The 16,119-nt window shown below is 36.1% G+C and overlaps 1 protein-coding gene across 1 annotated transcript; it reads left to right on the top strand.

Annotated features, from left to right (window-relative positions):
* The first annotated feature begins 4,484 nt into the window (after positions 1 to 4,484).
* LOC145773344 (protein unc-93 homolog A-like) lies at positions 4,485 to 15,990 on the top strand. Its single transcript, XM_082584798.1, has 10 exons — positions 4,485 to 4,766; positions 5,541 to 5,728; positions 7,512 to 7,692; positions 11,016 to 11,158; positions 11,527 to 11,761; positions 12,449 to 12,587; positions 13,485 to 13,658; positions 14,240 to 14,333; positions 14,886 to 15,064; positions 15,672 to 15,990. The coding sequence occupies exons 1-10, from the start codon at positions 4,648 to 4,650 to the stop codon at positions 15,786 to 15,788; spliced, it is 1,569 nt and encodes a 522-aa protein (XP_082440924.1). The 5' UTR covers positions 4,485 to 4,647; the 3' UTR covers positions 15,789 to 15,990.
* The last annotated feature ends 129 nt before the right edge of the window (positions 15,991 to 16,119 follow it).

Below are 16,119 nucleotides of genomic sequence, written 5' to 3'. Positions count from 1 at the left end.
AATTAATTCACGTTGCAAATAAAACATCAACATTTCTGGATAGTCCTAATCGGGAGCTTGTTTGTATAAAGCTTTGTGTGTGAAAACGTCAAAATAATTACTTAAGATGAAAATAAATAAGTTTCTAATGGTATCATGTTATTGAATAAAATAAAGTTTTTCCAAACAATTTTTTGAGCCGGTTTGATCGGATAGATAAATGGTAAATATCATCAAGCAGAAACTAATGGTTGAGAAAATCATTATGAGAAATGTTCAGCTATGGATTTTACTTTCCATTCTGCAAAACTTGAAGTTCGTCACAACAATAAATATTTCTGTGTCAAAATAATGAAACTCTTTTATTTTATGTTTGCGAGAAGTTTGATGAGATACGGAAAGCGTTCAATATAAAGAATAATTCAAATGAATATATTTTCCTTTTTCAGATATGTACTTTCTTGCAAGAAGATTTAGAAATTTTCCTTGAGTTATGTAGGGCTTTAAATGCAGTGGCCGAGTGGTTAGCGCGTTGGGCTCGCAGTTGAGAGCCTGCATTTTCGACTCCAGCCACCCGCACTTGCTGTTGTTTCTCTGGGCAAGAAACTTAACGATAATTGCCTCTGATCGTTAAGTTTCTTGCCCAGTGATCAATTTCGAGTAATGGGTAGTACCAAATTTAAGTCATAAGTAGAGTAGACAACCGGAAACAGACATTGCCGTCGGCTGCAATGTGGGTCAGGTGTACGTCGGAAGGCGTACACCGATGCATAGCGCTCAAGTCCGCTTTCCCGCAATGCAGGATAAACATATGAAAAACAAACACACAAACAAACAGTCAATCTTTTTGTTTGATGGCTTTATTACAAAAACTAATTTTTGTTACTGATATGTAAGCGAAAAAAAAGGTAGACTACAGGAGCTACTGATTGATAGATTAAGCACGGTACATTGCAAAAACGATGCATTGATTTCTTGGTTGGTTTTGAATCTTTATCCTTGGACTGAGAAAGTCTTGATAGGGGATTCCTTGTAGTTTCGCATACTTGTAGAGGCTCTTGACGCAGGGCCGGTTACCGAGATTTTCAGAGTGAAGTTTTCCGATGTTGATGTGTTGTTGCCGGGGAATCATTCCATTCACTAGGTATCATTGAATGGAGAGCATTCCTGAAATGCGTTGCTCAAGCGCACACCCCGAAAGTCAAACCAGCGCCACGTGATCTTGAGCCCGGCGCGTAACAACTGAGCTAACAGGGCGTACGATGTTTTGGTGTTTCCTGATCACCAAATATATGAACATGTGAAGTGTAGCCTACGCTGTAGGCTACAGTAGGCTATAAGCAATGGAGGAAAAGATCTCGTTGCCTTCTAACAAGAAATTGACAAAAACATAGCACATTAGTCTGTTTGCACTTCTTACTGTATTAAGTACGTAATAAGTTATTACGAGCTAGAGGGCAGTTGTCCCTCTTGCGTTGTCAAAAGGGAAACCTCAAGCACTCATAATAATTTGGGAAAATGTTGCAAAACAAAAAGTTGTAAAATTACGTAAGTTAGAATAATCACAAATTGAATAAAATGTGTATTGTAGAGTTTCGATTTAGCACATTTATGTCGATATTCTAATTATTTTGTGTTGTGACAAAAATAACAAAATCTTATAAATTCTCTTGATTTAACTTTGTTAGTTCTGGTTTTTAACTGTACCAAATTGATTTTGGCAGTCACTAAAAATGATTTTAAATTTGAATAAATCTTTTATAAAACTTCCCAAATCAACTAAATAAAGTATTCCCACCACATCAATAAAACTCTTAATTGCGTTGTCATAAATGGAACAGCCATAAAATATCAAACTATTTGAATCTGGTTAATTCAGTTGATGCAACTGCTCAAAGCAACAGACTGCAAAGTGCAAATTGAATGACAGACACACATATTTTCAGCAGCAGATCTCTGACAACAGATCATTCCGTATAATGTACTTCATCGCACCCTTATTTACATTACAGGTAAAATAAGGGTGCGCACTGCGCAGGCTGTTTGAAGATCAGCCGATGCAGCAGCAGTGCAATGTTTAAAGGCAAACCCTGCAGCAGCAGCAAGACTTTAAAATGAGAAAAGTAGCTATTTGACAAGTCAATAATACGTCAGGCGTTTGTGGCGACATCTATGTGGTCTAGTTCAGTTATTTCCGACCTTGTGGGATCAACAAAAATTAAAAAAAATGTTCGCGAGACAATTTTTTAACAACCAAGTTTGTCGTTGCGAACGATAGTGCAGGATTTTAACATAGGTTATGTATTTGAAACAAAAACTGCGATAAATGTCAATCAAATCAACTCAAACAATCGAATGCCAATCTATTTACTGTACATACACAGTCAATGTTAATGGGATTTATAGCTGTTGGTGTTGGGACTGTCAGTAGGCTATGCAAGGCAACAAGGAAATTTCGAAAATACGTACGGTAGCTTATGCTGTGCTTCGGCATCCATTCGATTTCTTCGCTTTGTTTCAATTAAAGCTATAAGACAAGAAAACTATTAATCGCATACTGTAAGTAGCTGGTTGAAACGACCGCCATCAAACTGATTATTCTGAAAGTTAAACATGAAATCGTTTCCAAGAGATATCTAGAGTTGTGATTTATGACAGTGCTTTTATTCTTATTTTTTGTAATTGAGCTGCAAAGTAGAACCAGAAATGCAATTAGACTTTTTCATGAAGATGAAGATCGCATAATGAACAGCTTGTTGATTCAAAAGTTTTCATGTCGAGAATCTTTATGTCTCGCAAAATCATTGTCAAAATTGTTTGCTAATTCTTTCAAGTGTTGACCTAACACTTAGTTTATGACAATTTTTTTAACAAACAGTATAAAATTTAGGCCTTTAAAAGTTAACCTTCATTACAATTTTGCAATACCAACGAAGGCTAGGCGGGCGACGACAGCAACTGTAAATGGACCAAGCGTAAAATGAGACAGTTACTTTTCACTGCCTATGATTCAATATTAAATATAGCTTGACTGAAACCAGGGCGAAAAATTTATGACTCCGACTCCTCAGTTTATAACTGGCCGACTCCTACCCCGATTCCGGTTTCAGTGTTGCCAGATTTTTTAAAGCTTTGGTCTGTATTTGTTTTTTTAAAATTTAATTTTACTTTAAATTGTGATCGAAACTGAAACGGCGACTTTCATAAACACTAACAAGAACACACACTTCTATTTTCTGGTTAAGTTGTAAAGCTCAATGCGGAGAACAAAAAACAATATTTTGAAAAAAGATTGCAAACAAAACTTTTATTGTTTATCGTTTTGTATCAAGCCGGAGCCGGAGTCGTTTTTTTTTTTAACAACTCCGATTTCGGACACGCCAAAATCCTTCCGACTCTGACTCCACGATTCCTACTCCACAGCCCTGGCTGAAAGTAAAATCTATTGAGCACCGGCAAAAACAATACTTGAATCGGTCCCAGGGAACAGCAGTTAGGAACCATTGGTCTAGTTTACATGGGTAGGCTACCTGAGAATGCATTTGTGAAGTAATAATAGTAATAAAAGGTTTCTGCAGACTCTTAACCTCAGTTCTGGCTTCTCGGTGTTATGGGAATTGCTAATCATAAATAATTGTAGGATCCATCATGGCCATCTAAAGATATGGCCTGATTTGTCACATTTTGCAGAAATTTCCAGGTTTTTCTAACTTTGGACAAACGTTTAAATAAATTTTTCTAAAAATTAGATTTTTACGCTTTCTTTATTCTTTTCTCCAGACGACACAATAGGTTTTAACATCCTCACATGTTGATAAACAAAGAAAATTTGATTTCGAAGATTTTAGTCAGACTGCTAATTTGCAATAACAGTCTGATTTTGCGTTTTTCAACTTACTTTTTCTCATTTGCTACTGCTTCCCCAAGGCAACAAAAAAGTTTTATGTCATTAGGAAACCACAAAAAGTAAAAACATCTCAAAAAATGTCAGTCAAGCACTAGCAGTAGCTGTAATCAAAATCTGCAAAATGTGACAAATCAGGCCGCATCTCCAGGTGGCCATGGATCCATGTAGGCCTAAGAGGATTCAACCAAACGTATAATAATCAATAAAAAATCAACCAGGTTTGGTAACTACTGTAGTTACCAAACCTGGTTGATTTTTTATTAATAATAATAATGTTGAGGTTTTATTTATTTTCGCTCTACAACATCTAAGGTCTTTTAGCGACAGGGCTCATGTTTAAATTTTTATATCAGGTTTACGATGTTATCACATTATTACCCGATTTATTCTCACTGCGTTATGCAAGAAAGTACACTATCCGTACCGTCTTTAAAGTCTTCGGTTTGACCCGACCTGGAATCGAACTCAGATCTACCAGCACCAGAGGAGAAGGCGACACCACTCGGCCACTGAGCTGGTGGCATTTGCGAAGTGGCCTACTTTTAAGTAGTCAGTTAAATTAATCAACTGATTGTTTACCATAGGGATAGCTCGCATCAATCATTTCCATTACAATAGCCTGGCTGTGTTTCAATGGATAAAGGTGTAATGTGCTGTTAACCTACAGTTCAAGAACATAGGCCCACTGCTGATTGTTTTACAAGTAACTAAATCGCAACACAAAGGTTTGGCTACTTGCTGAACAGCCCTTGCAGCACAAGATGGATACAAAAACAACGAAGAGTTTTGAAGCATTGTCAGAAGGTCACAGTTCCATTGAAAAAGGAAAGAGCACGTTTGATCATATTAAAGACACATTAAAAGGTTCAACATCGGCCAGGTTAGTCAGATGTAAATTTTGTTTTTGATATGTCCACCTGGAGGTACGGCCTGCTTGTCACACTAAAAGGTCGTTAAAATTTATTTTTGAAAATTTCCATTCAGACAGTTACCAAAAGTTGAAAAAAAAATCAGGCCGTATCGTTTTTGAAAATCGACTTAGTAAAACGTCGTTTTTAAAACATGTCATCGTAGGCTATGTGCCTAATTATGAAGCTATTCCATAGCCTTTCTTCAACTCATCGAAGAACCTATACGGGGTTGCAAACGGTCTGAAGCTTAACCTTTTCTCCCTCAGCATCATTTTTACTGCTCGTTGATGCGTGACATAAAGTTTTGTCTTGGAACAAAACATAAAATGTTTGGCTTGATGAAAAATATCAATGGATTTTGGTGAAAACAAAACATTTGAAATTAAGGAAATTTTTAGATTGTAGGAAATTGGATTAAAAATTGAGCCCTGCAAGTGCATTCTTGTTGTTGAAATCAAGATTTTAATTTATAAATTTTAGGGCTTTGTCTAGTGAAGTAGCTTATTAATTATCTAAATAATTATTAAGGTCACGTATTAGCAATTTTTTTCAACAAGCTTCTAATAAACAACGAACGCATATGCACTCATTTGCACTCGCAGACGCATTCTAGATACAGACACAGTCTGCATAGACAGCAAAACATTTCATATGTAACCACGGCTATTGTGTATAGCCTGTCCTATACTGTAGCCTACAGTGTACTGTACACATCCAATTTACATATGCATCTTGGTTTACAGACGAGAAGTACTAAAGACCATAAAGAATTTGTTGGTTCTTTGTGCAGCATTTTTTCTCAACTTTATTGCCTTTAATTCAACTTCCAGTCTTCAGTCAAGTCTCAATTATGAAGATAGTCTTGGAACTAGTTCACAGGCAATTATTTACGGAGCCTTGATATTGTCAGCATTGTTTGTTCCAACAATTGGTAACTAATTATCAAAATATCCATTTCTCAGTAGCCTATATACACAGTATTTGTAGCCTAGCCTATTGCCAGACAGCAGTATAGGCTACTGTATATGATGTTATAACTGCGCTTATCATCAAAATGTAGTGCCGCTTCTATTAAATACAATGTCCACTGTTGGGATAAAAATCAGTTTTATTCAATCACAATCCTAGGAGTTGGATGAACCAACAACAGAAGTTAATCGAGGATAAGTTTGCCCAACGGTTATCTGTTCGTCAGTAATCAGGTTTCTAATCAATGGATTACCGTCTGTGCTTAATCAAAAAAGAGCTTTAACTGCTTAATCGGTCGAGTAACTTAACCAGTAGATGATTTGCGACTTGCACTTTAAACATTTTAAGATGCACTATTTTATCAATGCCTTGAAATTTCAAAATTATGGCGTTAGTAGTCTTTAGGATTGGATGCATCAACACTGGATCTGTCAAATATTAATAAGTTGGCCGGTTCAAAAGCTTACAATATAATTTTGTTCTTTATGCATCAACCGTAATCCGCTGATTGCCAACTCTGACAACTGATCCACTGATGAACTTCGCTAAAATTGATTCCCGATTGAATAGGCTTGCTTAATCGGTCGCTTAAAAGTGCATCGAGTAAAAAGTTAGTACGGTACATCTAATTATTAAACGCATAATCTTAAAATATTCATAAATCTCAAACTCTCTCTCTCTCTCTCTCTCTCTCTGTGTAAGTGTCATGGCTGATACAGCCCTCGATGTACAATGATGTTCCAGTTTGATCGATCTCGTGCGTCTTGCCAAATTTTAGTAGGGTTTTTGATTGTCACGCTTTCTTTCTATCTCTTACCAGGAAAAAGACTTGGAAAGGTTTAATGACGTAGTTTAATAGGTTATAACCGAAAAGCAGTCAATTAAATTTACGGATAGTTCTACTGGTGAAATGGTATATAAAAACGCTTGAAGGACTCCAACGAATGGTTCACCACTTCCAACAATTAATCAAAGTAACAGTAAACAGCAATAGATTCCAATGCTTGCGACTATTACAACAATGATCTCATATAACCAACTCATCATAATAATCAACTCATCATAATACAATTCCCATAATAATCATTACGCAAATTACACCACTATTTATAGAAGGTTGTTTCGGTCTAGTAACATCGAGAAGGTTACGTAATGTCACATTGTTCTGTCAAGTTGCAATAAATGTCAACAAGCAGAAGCTTAAAGAAGTCTAAAGAATGTCACGTAGGGTAGAAGATTCTTACATAATAACGATTTCGCAATCAGAGATCCATAGGTAAACATCCTTGTGACATCATGACAAACGATATTTGGTGATTGAGAAAACAACAGAATGTTCGAGGTTCGCATCAAAGGTTACTTCAGGTCATAACCGATAATAACACATCGCACCAGAATTTTACAATCAAAACAACAACGCTCGTTGAAGACACAAAGCAACCCATCGCGAGGCAATACACATTGATTGTGACATTGATATGTGGTTGAAAATTGTGCAAAATGTGCATTTTTGAGCTCCTCTTGGCCGTTTTCCTAGTATTTTTCCACTTAGAGATAAATCTTCAAGTTTGCCTTTCCTTATGATGTGACCCAAGCACTTCAGTTGCCGCATTTCTATAAATCTCAAACAAAGAAGCAAATTGAATTGTAACATTTTTTGTGTGTTTTGTTTGGTATAAATCGAGAAATGTTGTGGCATCTTGTTAGGTAACTAATCTTTCCAAATGAGTTGGTTCTGTTTACAGTTATCAAATGGCTCGGATGCAAATGGACCATCTGTGTCTCTATCATCGGGTACGTCACGTATCCACTTGCCAACTTTTACCCCACCTGGTGGACTCTGGTACCAAGTTCAGTAATTGTGGGGCTATGCGCTGCCCCATTGTGGTCTGCTCAGTCAACATACCTAGCTACTTCCGCTCATAGGTGAGAACACTGGTATCACTTGTCTTACAAATGGTTTGGGCTATTTTTGTTAGGAGCATAGTAGTCTACGTATTCAAAAAGTTGTACTATATTTACAAAGCACCACCAAACAAAAAGAACTTTCTTATAGTTGGCTGTAAAATGCGCGGATGCTGCCACGGGAGCTGCGAAATAACCAGGGAGGTCCGAGTCAGGCAGCCTCCCTCGGTTATGTTGATAGAAGAAGGGCAGGGCCGTTGACAGGATTTCTCGGGCCCGGTACCCATTTGTTTTCGGGCCCCCTTCATAGACAATGTTATGAATATAATAATATCAGGTTGTGTAGAAACGTTTGTTGATGTGCTGTTAAAACGAGGATAACACATGCCGTTCAAAGTAGAAAATTAAGAGGAATGTCATTTATGTATTCTCAAAGATTTGTTGTATCCACGAATTTCCCAACTGTGCAATTACGCATTAGGGATTTCTCCAGAAACCCCAAATCCTTGCTCGCAATCACGATTTTCGTCAGTATGTTTAAAATTGTTGGAGTTTTCGGCTAAAATTAATTCTTTGTAAAGTAGAGTAGCCGTAGAAGAGTAGGCTAAAACATTTGGGGGGGGGGGGGGCGAACATAATTTGCCCAAATTTTGTCTTTGCGTATATATTTTCAAAAATACTAAATTACTCACAATCTCTGAGAGTCATCAACTTGGCTGTGTACGAAACACAAGCAAAAAAAAATTGTAGGCTATAGCCTATACAACAGCAAAACAAGACTGAACTTACTTTAATCTACTTTCATAGACCTGTATGTGTCCCATTTATATAAACCATCAAATTAAAACATTCTTGTGTATCATAAAAAAATATTTAGTAGGCTATATTAAGCCTAACTGGATTCAAAAAAATTTGAACTGAGACTTCACCAATAACTCGATAACAATAATTGCTGAATATTCATATCACCAGATTATATGAAAATCTCCAGCCCAACTTCAATAAAAGGCTTGACCAAAAGTAGCTCAATCTTTTCAATTCAAAGATAGTCCAAAGATTCAATGTTTGTACATTTGCATAGAAAAAAACTAAAATGACAATCCGTTCACTTATCAAACCAGTAACATTACTTAACCCATGCTGCTTCAAACCCTACAGCCTGAAAAGAATTGGACAGTTCACCATGCTATGTGCATGAAACTTCCACCTTTGAACAAAACTAATTTTGATACCAAAAATGTTGATATTATATTACAATGAAATAGTCATAGTCAATAGTCAATCTTTTTTCAGAAGATCATTACAAAGATAATCTTACTTCACAATGAAGCAGCTAGGCCTACTACTCAAATCACAAGCACTGAAGAAAAACCACTCCGAGATAATAACTTCAAACTCAAGCGTTGCCACAAAATACAGACCACATTACCAAAACATGACACAAAAATAGCACTGTTTACATTGCCTGATATATTAACTGCATGAATTGGATGACAAAATAACATAACATGTGTCTTTATATTTGATTGCTGTTGCTCTAATACTGTGTCATAGGTAGTAAATAACTGAGCATATCAACCTTGGGACTGGCAAAAACAAACAGCAGTTTATAATATACAAAAAAATTCAATGCTGAAAACAGTTAAACCATAGCTCACAAAAACATGAAATTAAATACAGGAAAATTCACAAGTTGTTTTCATTTAATATACTTTTTCACTTTGTACATAACTATAGTTAGTGGTCGGGATCAATGCTCACAAAAGTGGTGTATATGTGGCCTCACATTGCTCACAACTGTTGATTATTAATGTTTATAACAAATACTTATTTTGTTTGACCATATCTAAAAATGATAAGCTATCTTTGTAGTATTTAAGTCAAGTTTTGCGAGCATAGCATAACTCATGGTAAAATTGACTTATCCAATAATTGGATATTTTTACTCAAATATTTTTACAAAGTTCAACTACAATAGTGGGATATAGAGAAAAAACAAAAACTTCATAAGCTCACCAGAACCCAGCAAGGTTTCAAAATTCTACCAATGAAGAAATGTAAGCTAGTGTGATGATATTCTAATGAACATCTGTAATAAGCTTATCTCAGCTTGTTGAAGCATTATTTTCTGCAAATACTGAATCGAAACTTAACATTCTGCCCAAATTTAATACCAAATATAAAAGTTTTCAAAATCGTTGATACTCTGTTTTACATTCAAAGCAAAATGTTTTTTATACAAAATGCAACACTATAAAGTTACTAAACTGGTAGAATGTTGAAATCTTATGGTAAGAATTGATTTGTCCAAATAACTAGACATTTTTGCCCTAATGATTTTTATAATCAACTACATTAGTAGGATATTGAGAAAAAACAAAAAATCGCATAAAGTTACCAGTAACCAGTAGGCTTTTAAATCTTACCCATGAAGAAATGCAGCCTACATGTTAGTGAATATCAGTAATAAGCTTACCTCTGTTTCCCAACTGTGCTTTTTTACAGTTCTATTTTGCAGTTGTCAAATCGAAACTTATCATTCTGCCCAGATTGTAGTACCACATGCAACAGTTTTCAAAGTCGGTGATAATACATTTACATTCATTGGAAAATATAAATGCATCTCATAAATTACAACAATTATCATATGTAAAGTTTCTAAACAGGTGAGGCGTCGAAACATTGTGGTAAGATTGATTTGCCCAAATAACTGGAAATTTTTGCAACATTTTTTTTTCAGCGGGGGAGCGACTGCCCCCCCCCATCTCCTACGGCTATGAATTGTAGATGCAAGTAGCTAGAAGTGATTACCACCAAAAATATATATATATTCAGAATTAAAGAGTGGGAAGAAAAATATTTCGTGTTTTTGAAAAAAAACTCGTGGTTAGGGAAATCACTAGGCTATACCCGGAAGGGGCCCGGTACTTTACCATCTGACGGCTGAAGTGGCTGTTTTAACCTCTGGTCGCAATTCCTTTAGATCTGATTATAGTAAGATCTTGATAATGTTTGAAGTCGCGGGGAATCTTTTAAATCCGGGCCCCCTAAATATTCCGGGCCCGGGTCCAAAAGTACCACCTAGACCCCCCTGTCAACGCCCCTGAAGAAGGGGTAGCAAATTGAACGTAGAAGTAGAAGCATGATTATGAAGTAACTCAGCGCTCATTCCGCGACCAGGCAAAAGAATCGCAAACAAATTCTGTGTGATACAATGTTGATAACAAATTAACATAAGTTTACAGATGATTTGTAAGCCTCTTACTAGAGTAGAGTTGCTGACAAATGCGACCGAAAATGTATTCAAAATTCTAAAACATTTATCTTGTTTTTCTAATCAACAGGTTTGCAAAACTAACCGATGAAACACCAGAAGCTGCATTGGCACTCTTTTTTGGAACTTTTTTCTTTCTCTACCAATTAAACAACATCGTTGGTCAACTGATTTCATCCTTTGTTCTCTCCAGTGGTGACAACGCAAACTTAGGTTTGTTAAACACAAAAGTCGCTTGTTTCTATCATTACGATTGTGGAAATCTTCTCAGACTGAGAAAGCATCTAAGAGCTTAATGTTGGCACTTTCGCATACCAGTAGAGGCTTTGAACTGCTGACCCAGGCCCGGCCGACATAAGCTTAACAGAGTGGAGTTTCGCTTGTTGAAGTGTTGTTGTCTTGTGAATTACTCCATCCATTAAGTGCTATCCCATTCTATCCACACTGCTGACAAACTTGATGGCATATAATTTATCTAACGTTTTTGCAGTTGATTTTAGAGTTTAAAGACCAAACCTGCTTTTTTTTCAATACAGCGAGATTTTGTTTCAGGCACTTTACAAAATTTCTTGTTTCTACAGTTCTTCCAGATTGTTACAATTCTTCTTACATCGAGACATATTGTGGGTCACATGATTGTCAGGAGGATTTCAATGCAGCTAGAATCGGGTACAACACAACAGAGTGTCCAGTGACACAATTACAAAGCGAAGGTGTGCAAACAAGTTTACTCTACACGCTGATGGGCATTTATGCAGGAGTTGGATTACTAGGAACTCTTGTTATAGGATTGTTTCTTGATCCCATATCTGTAAGGTAGGGAACTTTTAAAACTAAACCAGAAAATATCGCCAAAACAAAGTTACTGCTGATAAACTGGAATATTGTAGGTTTTCGCACTTTGATGCATAAAAGTCATTCGTGTTTTGTTACATGTTTTACATGTTTTGTTGCACGTTTTATTTGTTTTAATAGTTTTCGTTGTTAAGGTGGAGGTATGTATAGAAAAATTTCATGTTTTCTTGACTAACTTTAGGTCTTACACAATGTTGTAAAACATGAGATACATAACCCACCTAGTTTATCACCGTTGCGATTTTGTAAGATGTAGGCTAATTGCTTTTTGCTGTTTCATACACCCGCCTACGTCTAATAGGTTGTAGCCTACAATGTGTAGGCTTCGTTATTCATCACATATTGTTGGAACAATCAAGCACATTTTGCAAAACACGTCAGAATAAAATAAAATTCCTTCGTTCGGTAGCAAGCGTGCAAATGACAAAGACATAAACTGGAGTTGTTTCTTTGTGATTGTAACGGTATTGTTGCTCATTTATTATTGGCTAATCATTAAAATCAAATGATTTACAAATTTAGTAATTGGTACAAAAGCATGAAGTTGTACATTAACTAAGCTGTTTGTCGGTTGAGCTCAACCTAACCTTACAGTGGAAAAACAAAAAGATAAGTTTTGTTGAAGTAAATATTTTTCAATATTTATAGATCAAATGAAACAAGAAGCCCATTTGATTTGGTTGTTGCAACGTTTAAGCACATAAAAGATCATCGCCAACTATGTTTGATATGCCTAACTGCGTACAATGGCTTCCAACAGGCGTTCTTGACAGGAGATTTTACTCGAGTGAGAAAAACTACAGCAATTATGTTGTTTTTTATTTTCTTTTTTTTTGTACCTTGTCTCTGTCTAACTAAGTTTCTGTCGCAATTTTTACACGTGTGAGCTTAAAGTGTTTTCTGTTTTTGCACGTTTATGATCCGTTAATAAAACCATGATTCCGTTGTTGATTCTACTACGTAGGCCTACACTATATTATATCACCCAGATTAGTGATACGTCGCAGCCACCGGGGACTTAGGGGAGCAAATGTACCTCTCAATTTTATCTTGCTCCCAAAAATAGCTTTATAATGACATTGTACTACATGTTGAATGCCGTTTCATAAACGTTTGACTGCGTTCAGTAGCTGTATTTTTGAGCGAATTCTTCATTCCAAAATTAAAATATTTGCTCTCCCAACAGTTGATTTTTCCCCTCTAAATTTTTCTTTTTAGCAGCGTTTCTGTTGATAGCCACTGGATGATCAGTATCACCCACATTAGCGATTGATTTTTACCCAAAATTCAACATCATTGCGTCATTTAACGTCAATTTCTGTAAGCAACAAATCGTGAATCTGGGGTGGTAAAAGGATAGACCATTGGCCCCAGACGCTCACACGACGACGACGACGACGACAACGATTGAGCCTGTTGCAAATAAATAGGCCACTCAACTAAAAAGTACTTGAATCGCCAAAACAAAGTTTGGAGGAAATGAAAGTTAAAGTTTATGTAATGCTAACAATTTGTAGCCTACGGTTCAAGCTTCATACAATCAATCTGTTTATCAAATGAACTTTTGCACCTAAAGCCTAACTATGAAAATGCATGATTTTAGCACTATCTCAAAACTTCGAAGAAGAAAAAGAAGAAAACTTCGACAATTAGATTTAAATAATTTTCAAGCTTTCTTTTACAGTCATTCGTCTCCTGTCCGCTAGCTGTGAACTGGGTCGGATTTGTTTTGATTTGTTATGGAGGTTGTGATTCGATTTGCTCATTTTTATTTGGCAGCATATCAAGATTTACTGGAAGGATACCGTTGATAACACTCGGCTTTCTCACTAGTTTTGCGTTGATCATTATTTTCTTGGTAAGTAATTTAATGTTAGTGTGCTTGAACAACATTTATTTTGAGCAAAGGTTATGAAAATAAGATTCTTTCGTTTTTGAACCTTTATCCTCGTCCTGACAAAGTGATGATAGTTTATTCCAGATAGTGTCGCATAGTTGTACACTGTACAGGCTTTTGACGCAAGGCGGTTACCGAGATTGACAGAGTGAAGTTTACAGATTGTTGAAATGTGGTTGCCGGGGAATTATTAAATCCATGAGGTCCCGCTGATTGGAGAGCAGTCCTGAAAACCGTTGCTCAAGCGCACACACCCCCAGAGCCGAACCAGCGGCCCGTGATCTTGAGTCGGACGCGTAACCACTGTGCTAACGGGAGAGGGGGGATTTTTTACTTTGCCATAGTTGTCATAGTTTAGTTTACTCTTTTAGGCTATTTTGCCATAATCAAGCTGTTACGAAAAAAAAAGATTTTATGGATATATATCATTAGCCTACATCATGCATTTTCAAAGTGCTACACGTTAAATTTAGTTTTAACACCGGTAATATTTCATCAGACAGCATAGCAAACATACTGTAATAACTATTGCATATTTGCAGATATGGACTCCTTATCCTACTGATTCAGTATTGTTCTTTGTATTTCCTTCGTTTTGGGGGTTAGCTGATGCTGTATGGCATACACAAATCAATGGTAACTTACAACAATAAGCAAGAGTGTAGCTTATACCTGCCTACTTGGAGCGATGGTAATATTAGTTTCAATAACATGATACGCTCTTCTGGTGTTAACCAAGCTAGCTATCATAATAGTTTAGCTTATTTTACACTAGAAGAGCTTATCATGTTATTGAATTAAATGCCTGGTGAACAGCCTCATTAAATTTTTGATATAACTCTTTTACTGATCAAACCCTTCTCACTCATGGGCAAGTTAAATGTAAGACATGGGTTTCTCCATTCTATAACGGATGCCATTGATCAATTATCACATTAGAGGACCTTTTCGTCAATTATGGGTGTCAGTAACAAAAAACAAAGGTTTTGTGTCATTACCTATCGGCATTCTAAATCCAAAAGTGCGCCCTTTATTGCCTCTTCGCAGTTTCATGTGAAATCATGGAATTTTTGTCACAATATCAACCTGAGGCGTTTTCTTTTGGATCTATGGATCCCGAAATCACCAGCTGCATCACACTTGTGATTAAGACGTGATCGAAAACTAATCACTTCTTGCACTTTTCAGCTTTCTACGGAGCTTTGTTTGTTTCTAACCAAGAAGCGGCATTTTCTAATTATATGCTGTGGCTTTCGGTCGGAAAAGTGATCGCATTTGCGTATCAGAGCTACTTGTGCGTCAGCACTAAACTTTGGATTCTTCTTGGAATGCTATTGGTTGGAATGCTATTTTACTATGTTGTGGAGGTAAGTGATCTGGAAAGTATTTTTTTGATGAAAATTGGAAGTTAATATGAAATGGTGCATGGCGCATCAGATAAATCGCTCGCTTTACCCAATTTACTCGATAGACCATCTTCTTCTATGCTCCTCCTAGCTTATCACCCAATGCAGAAAGTGAGATCTTTCGGTGTCCAACTCTATTGCAAAAGAGTGTCCCAGCTTATGGACTATCGATATAATTTATGTATCACTACAGGCACAATAAAAGCTTTGACACAACACTCCTCGAAAAGTGTTGAAGACTAACTGTAAAGATACAAAAATGGCTTTTGATTTTATAAAAAAAAATAAAAAAAAATTGTACAGTATTGACAAAATTTCAATGAAAATTTTTCAAGACCTTATAATTGGTGTTCCTACTAAAATGTGATCTATTTACCTAAATAGTCTCTTTAAGTGTTACACGCAGCAAGAATAGCCTACTTCTGTTCTTGCCAAAATAACCTAATTATTTTTATCTTTAAAGGTGATTTCACTGAAATATTTTATACTTTGCATTAAAAAGATTTAAATCCTCAATGCTTGAACAAAGATCCTTATGTAGGCTACTAACAATATTTTTTTTTTGTAGTTTCTCGAAATGAAGAAGAAGAATAAAGCAAATGTTCAACCTTTCCAAGAAAATGGCATAAGGAATACCTCTAAAGGTGATGATGGCGAAAAACAATCCACTCTTACTAAATTATAAAAATTTTTGTTTGAGTTTGACAAAATTTCTTTGTGCATCAAGTACCAATCTCGATAAACTGTGGTGTGCTGATTGAATATTATTTGGACATAATGCGGTGATTTCATCAAGTTCCCGACCAAAGTTCCCAACGCTACTGAGAGCAGGCAATCGTGTCATTATCCAACTAAACACTTTACTAGAGAGAGAAAAAAGTTTTATTTTGTCTGTTATAAAAATAGTATGCCTACTGTGAAAGCATAATCAACACGAAAACACTACCATAATGAAGAAAAAGCGAAAGATTATCTTTGTCATCCATCTAAACCATGATCTAAACATACGCTGATGT

The sequence above is a fragment of the Aplidium turbinatum genome, chromosome 1 (genome assembly GCF_918807975.1).
Source record: "Aplidium turbinatum chromosome 1, kaAplTurb1.1, whole genome shotgun sequence".
Classification (NCBI taxonomy): domain Eukaryota; kingdom Metazoa; phylum Chordata; class Ascidiacea; order Aplousobranchia; family Polyclinidae; genus Aplidium; species Aplidium turbinatum.
This window is presented reverse-complemented; position numbering and strand designations above follow the sequence as displayed.

Excerpts from the sequence above, each read along its gene's own strand:
- LOC145773344 (XM_082584798.1), top strand. The coding sequence starts at position 4,648 with ATGGATACAAAAACAACGAAGAGTTTTGAAGCATTGTCAGAAGGTCAC. Across the intron at positions 4,767-5,540 it reads AAAGGTTCAACATCGGCCAG|ACGAGAAGTACTAAAGACCA; the intron begins GTTAGTCAGATG and ends CTTGGTTTACAG. Across the intron at positions 7,693-11,015 it reads CTAGCTACTTCCGCTCATAG|GTTTGCAAAACTAACCGATG; the intron begins GTGAGAACACTG and ends TCTAATCAACAG.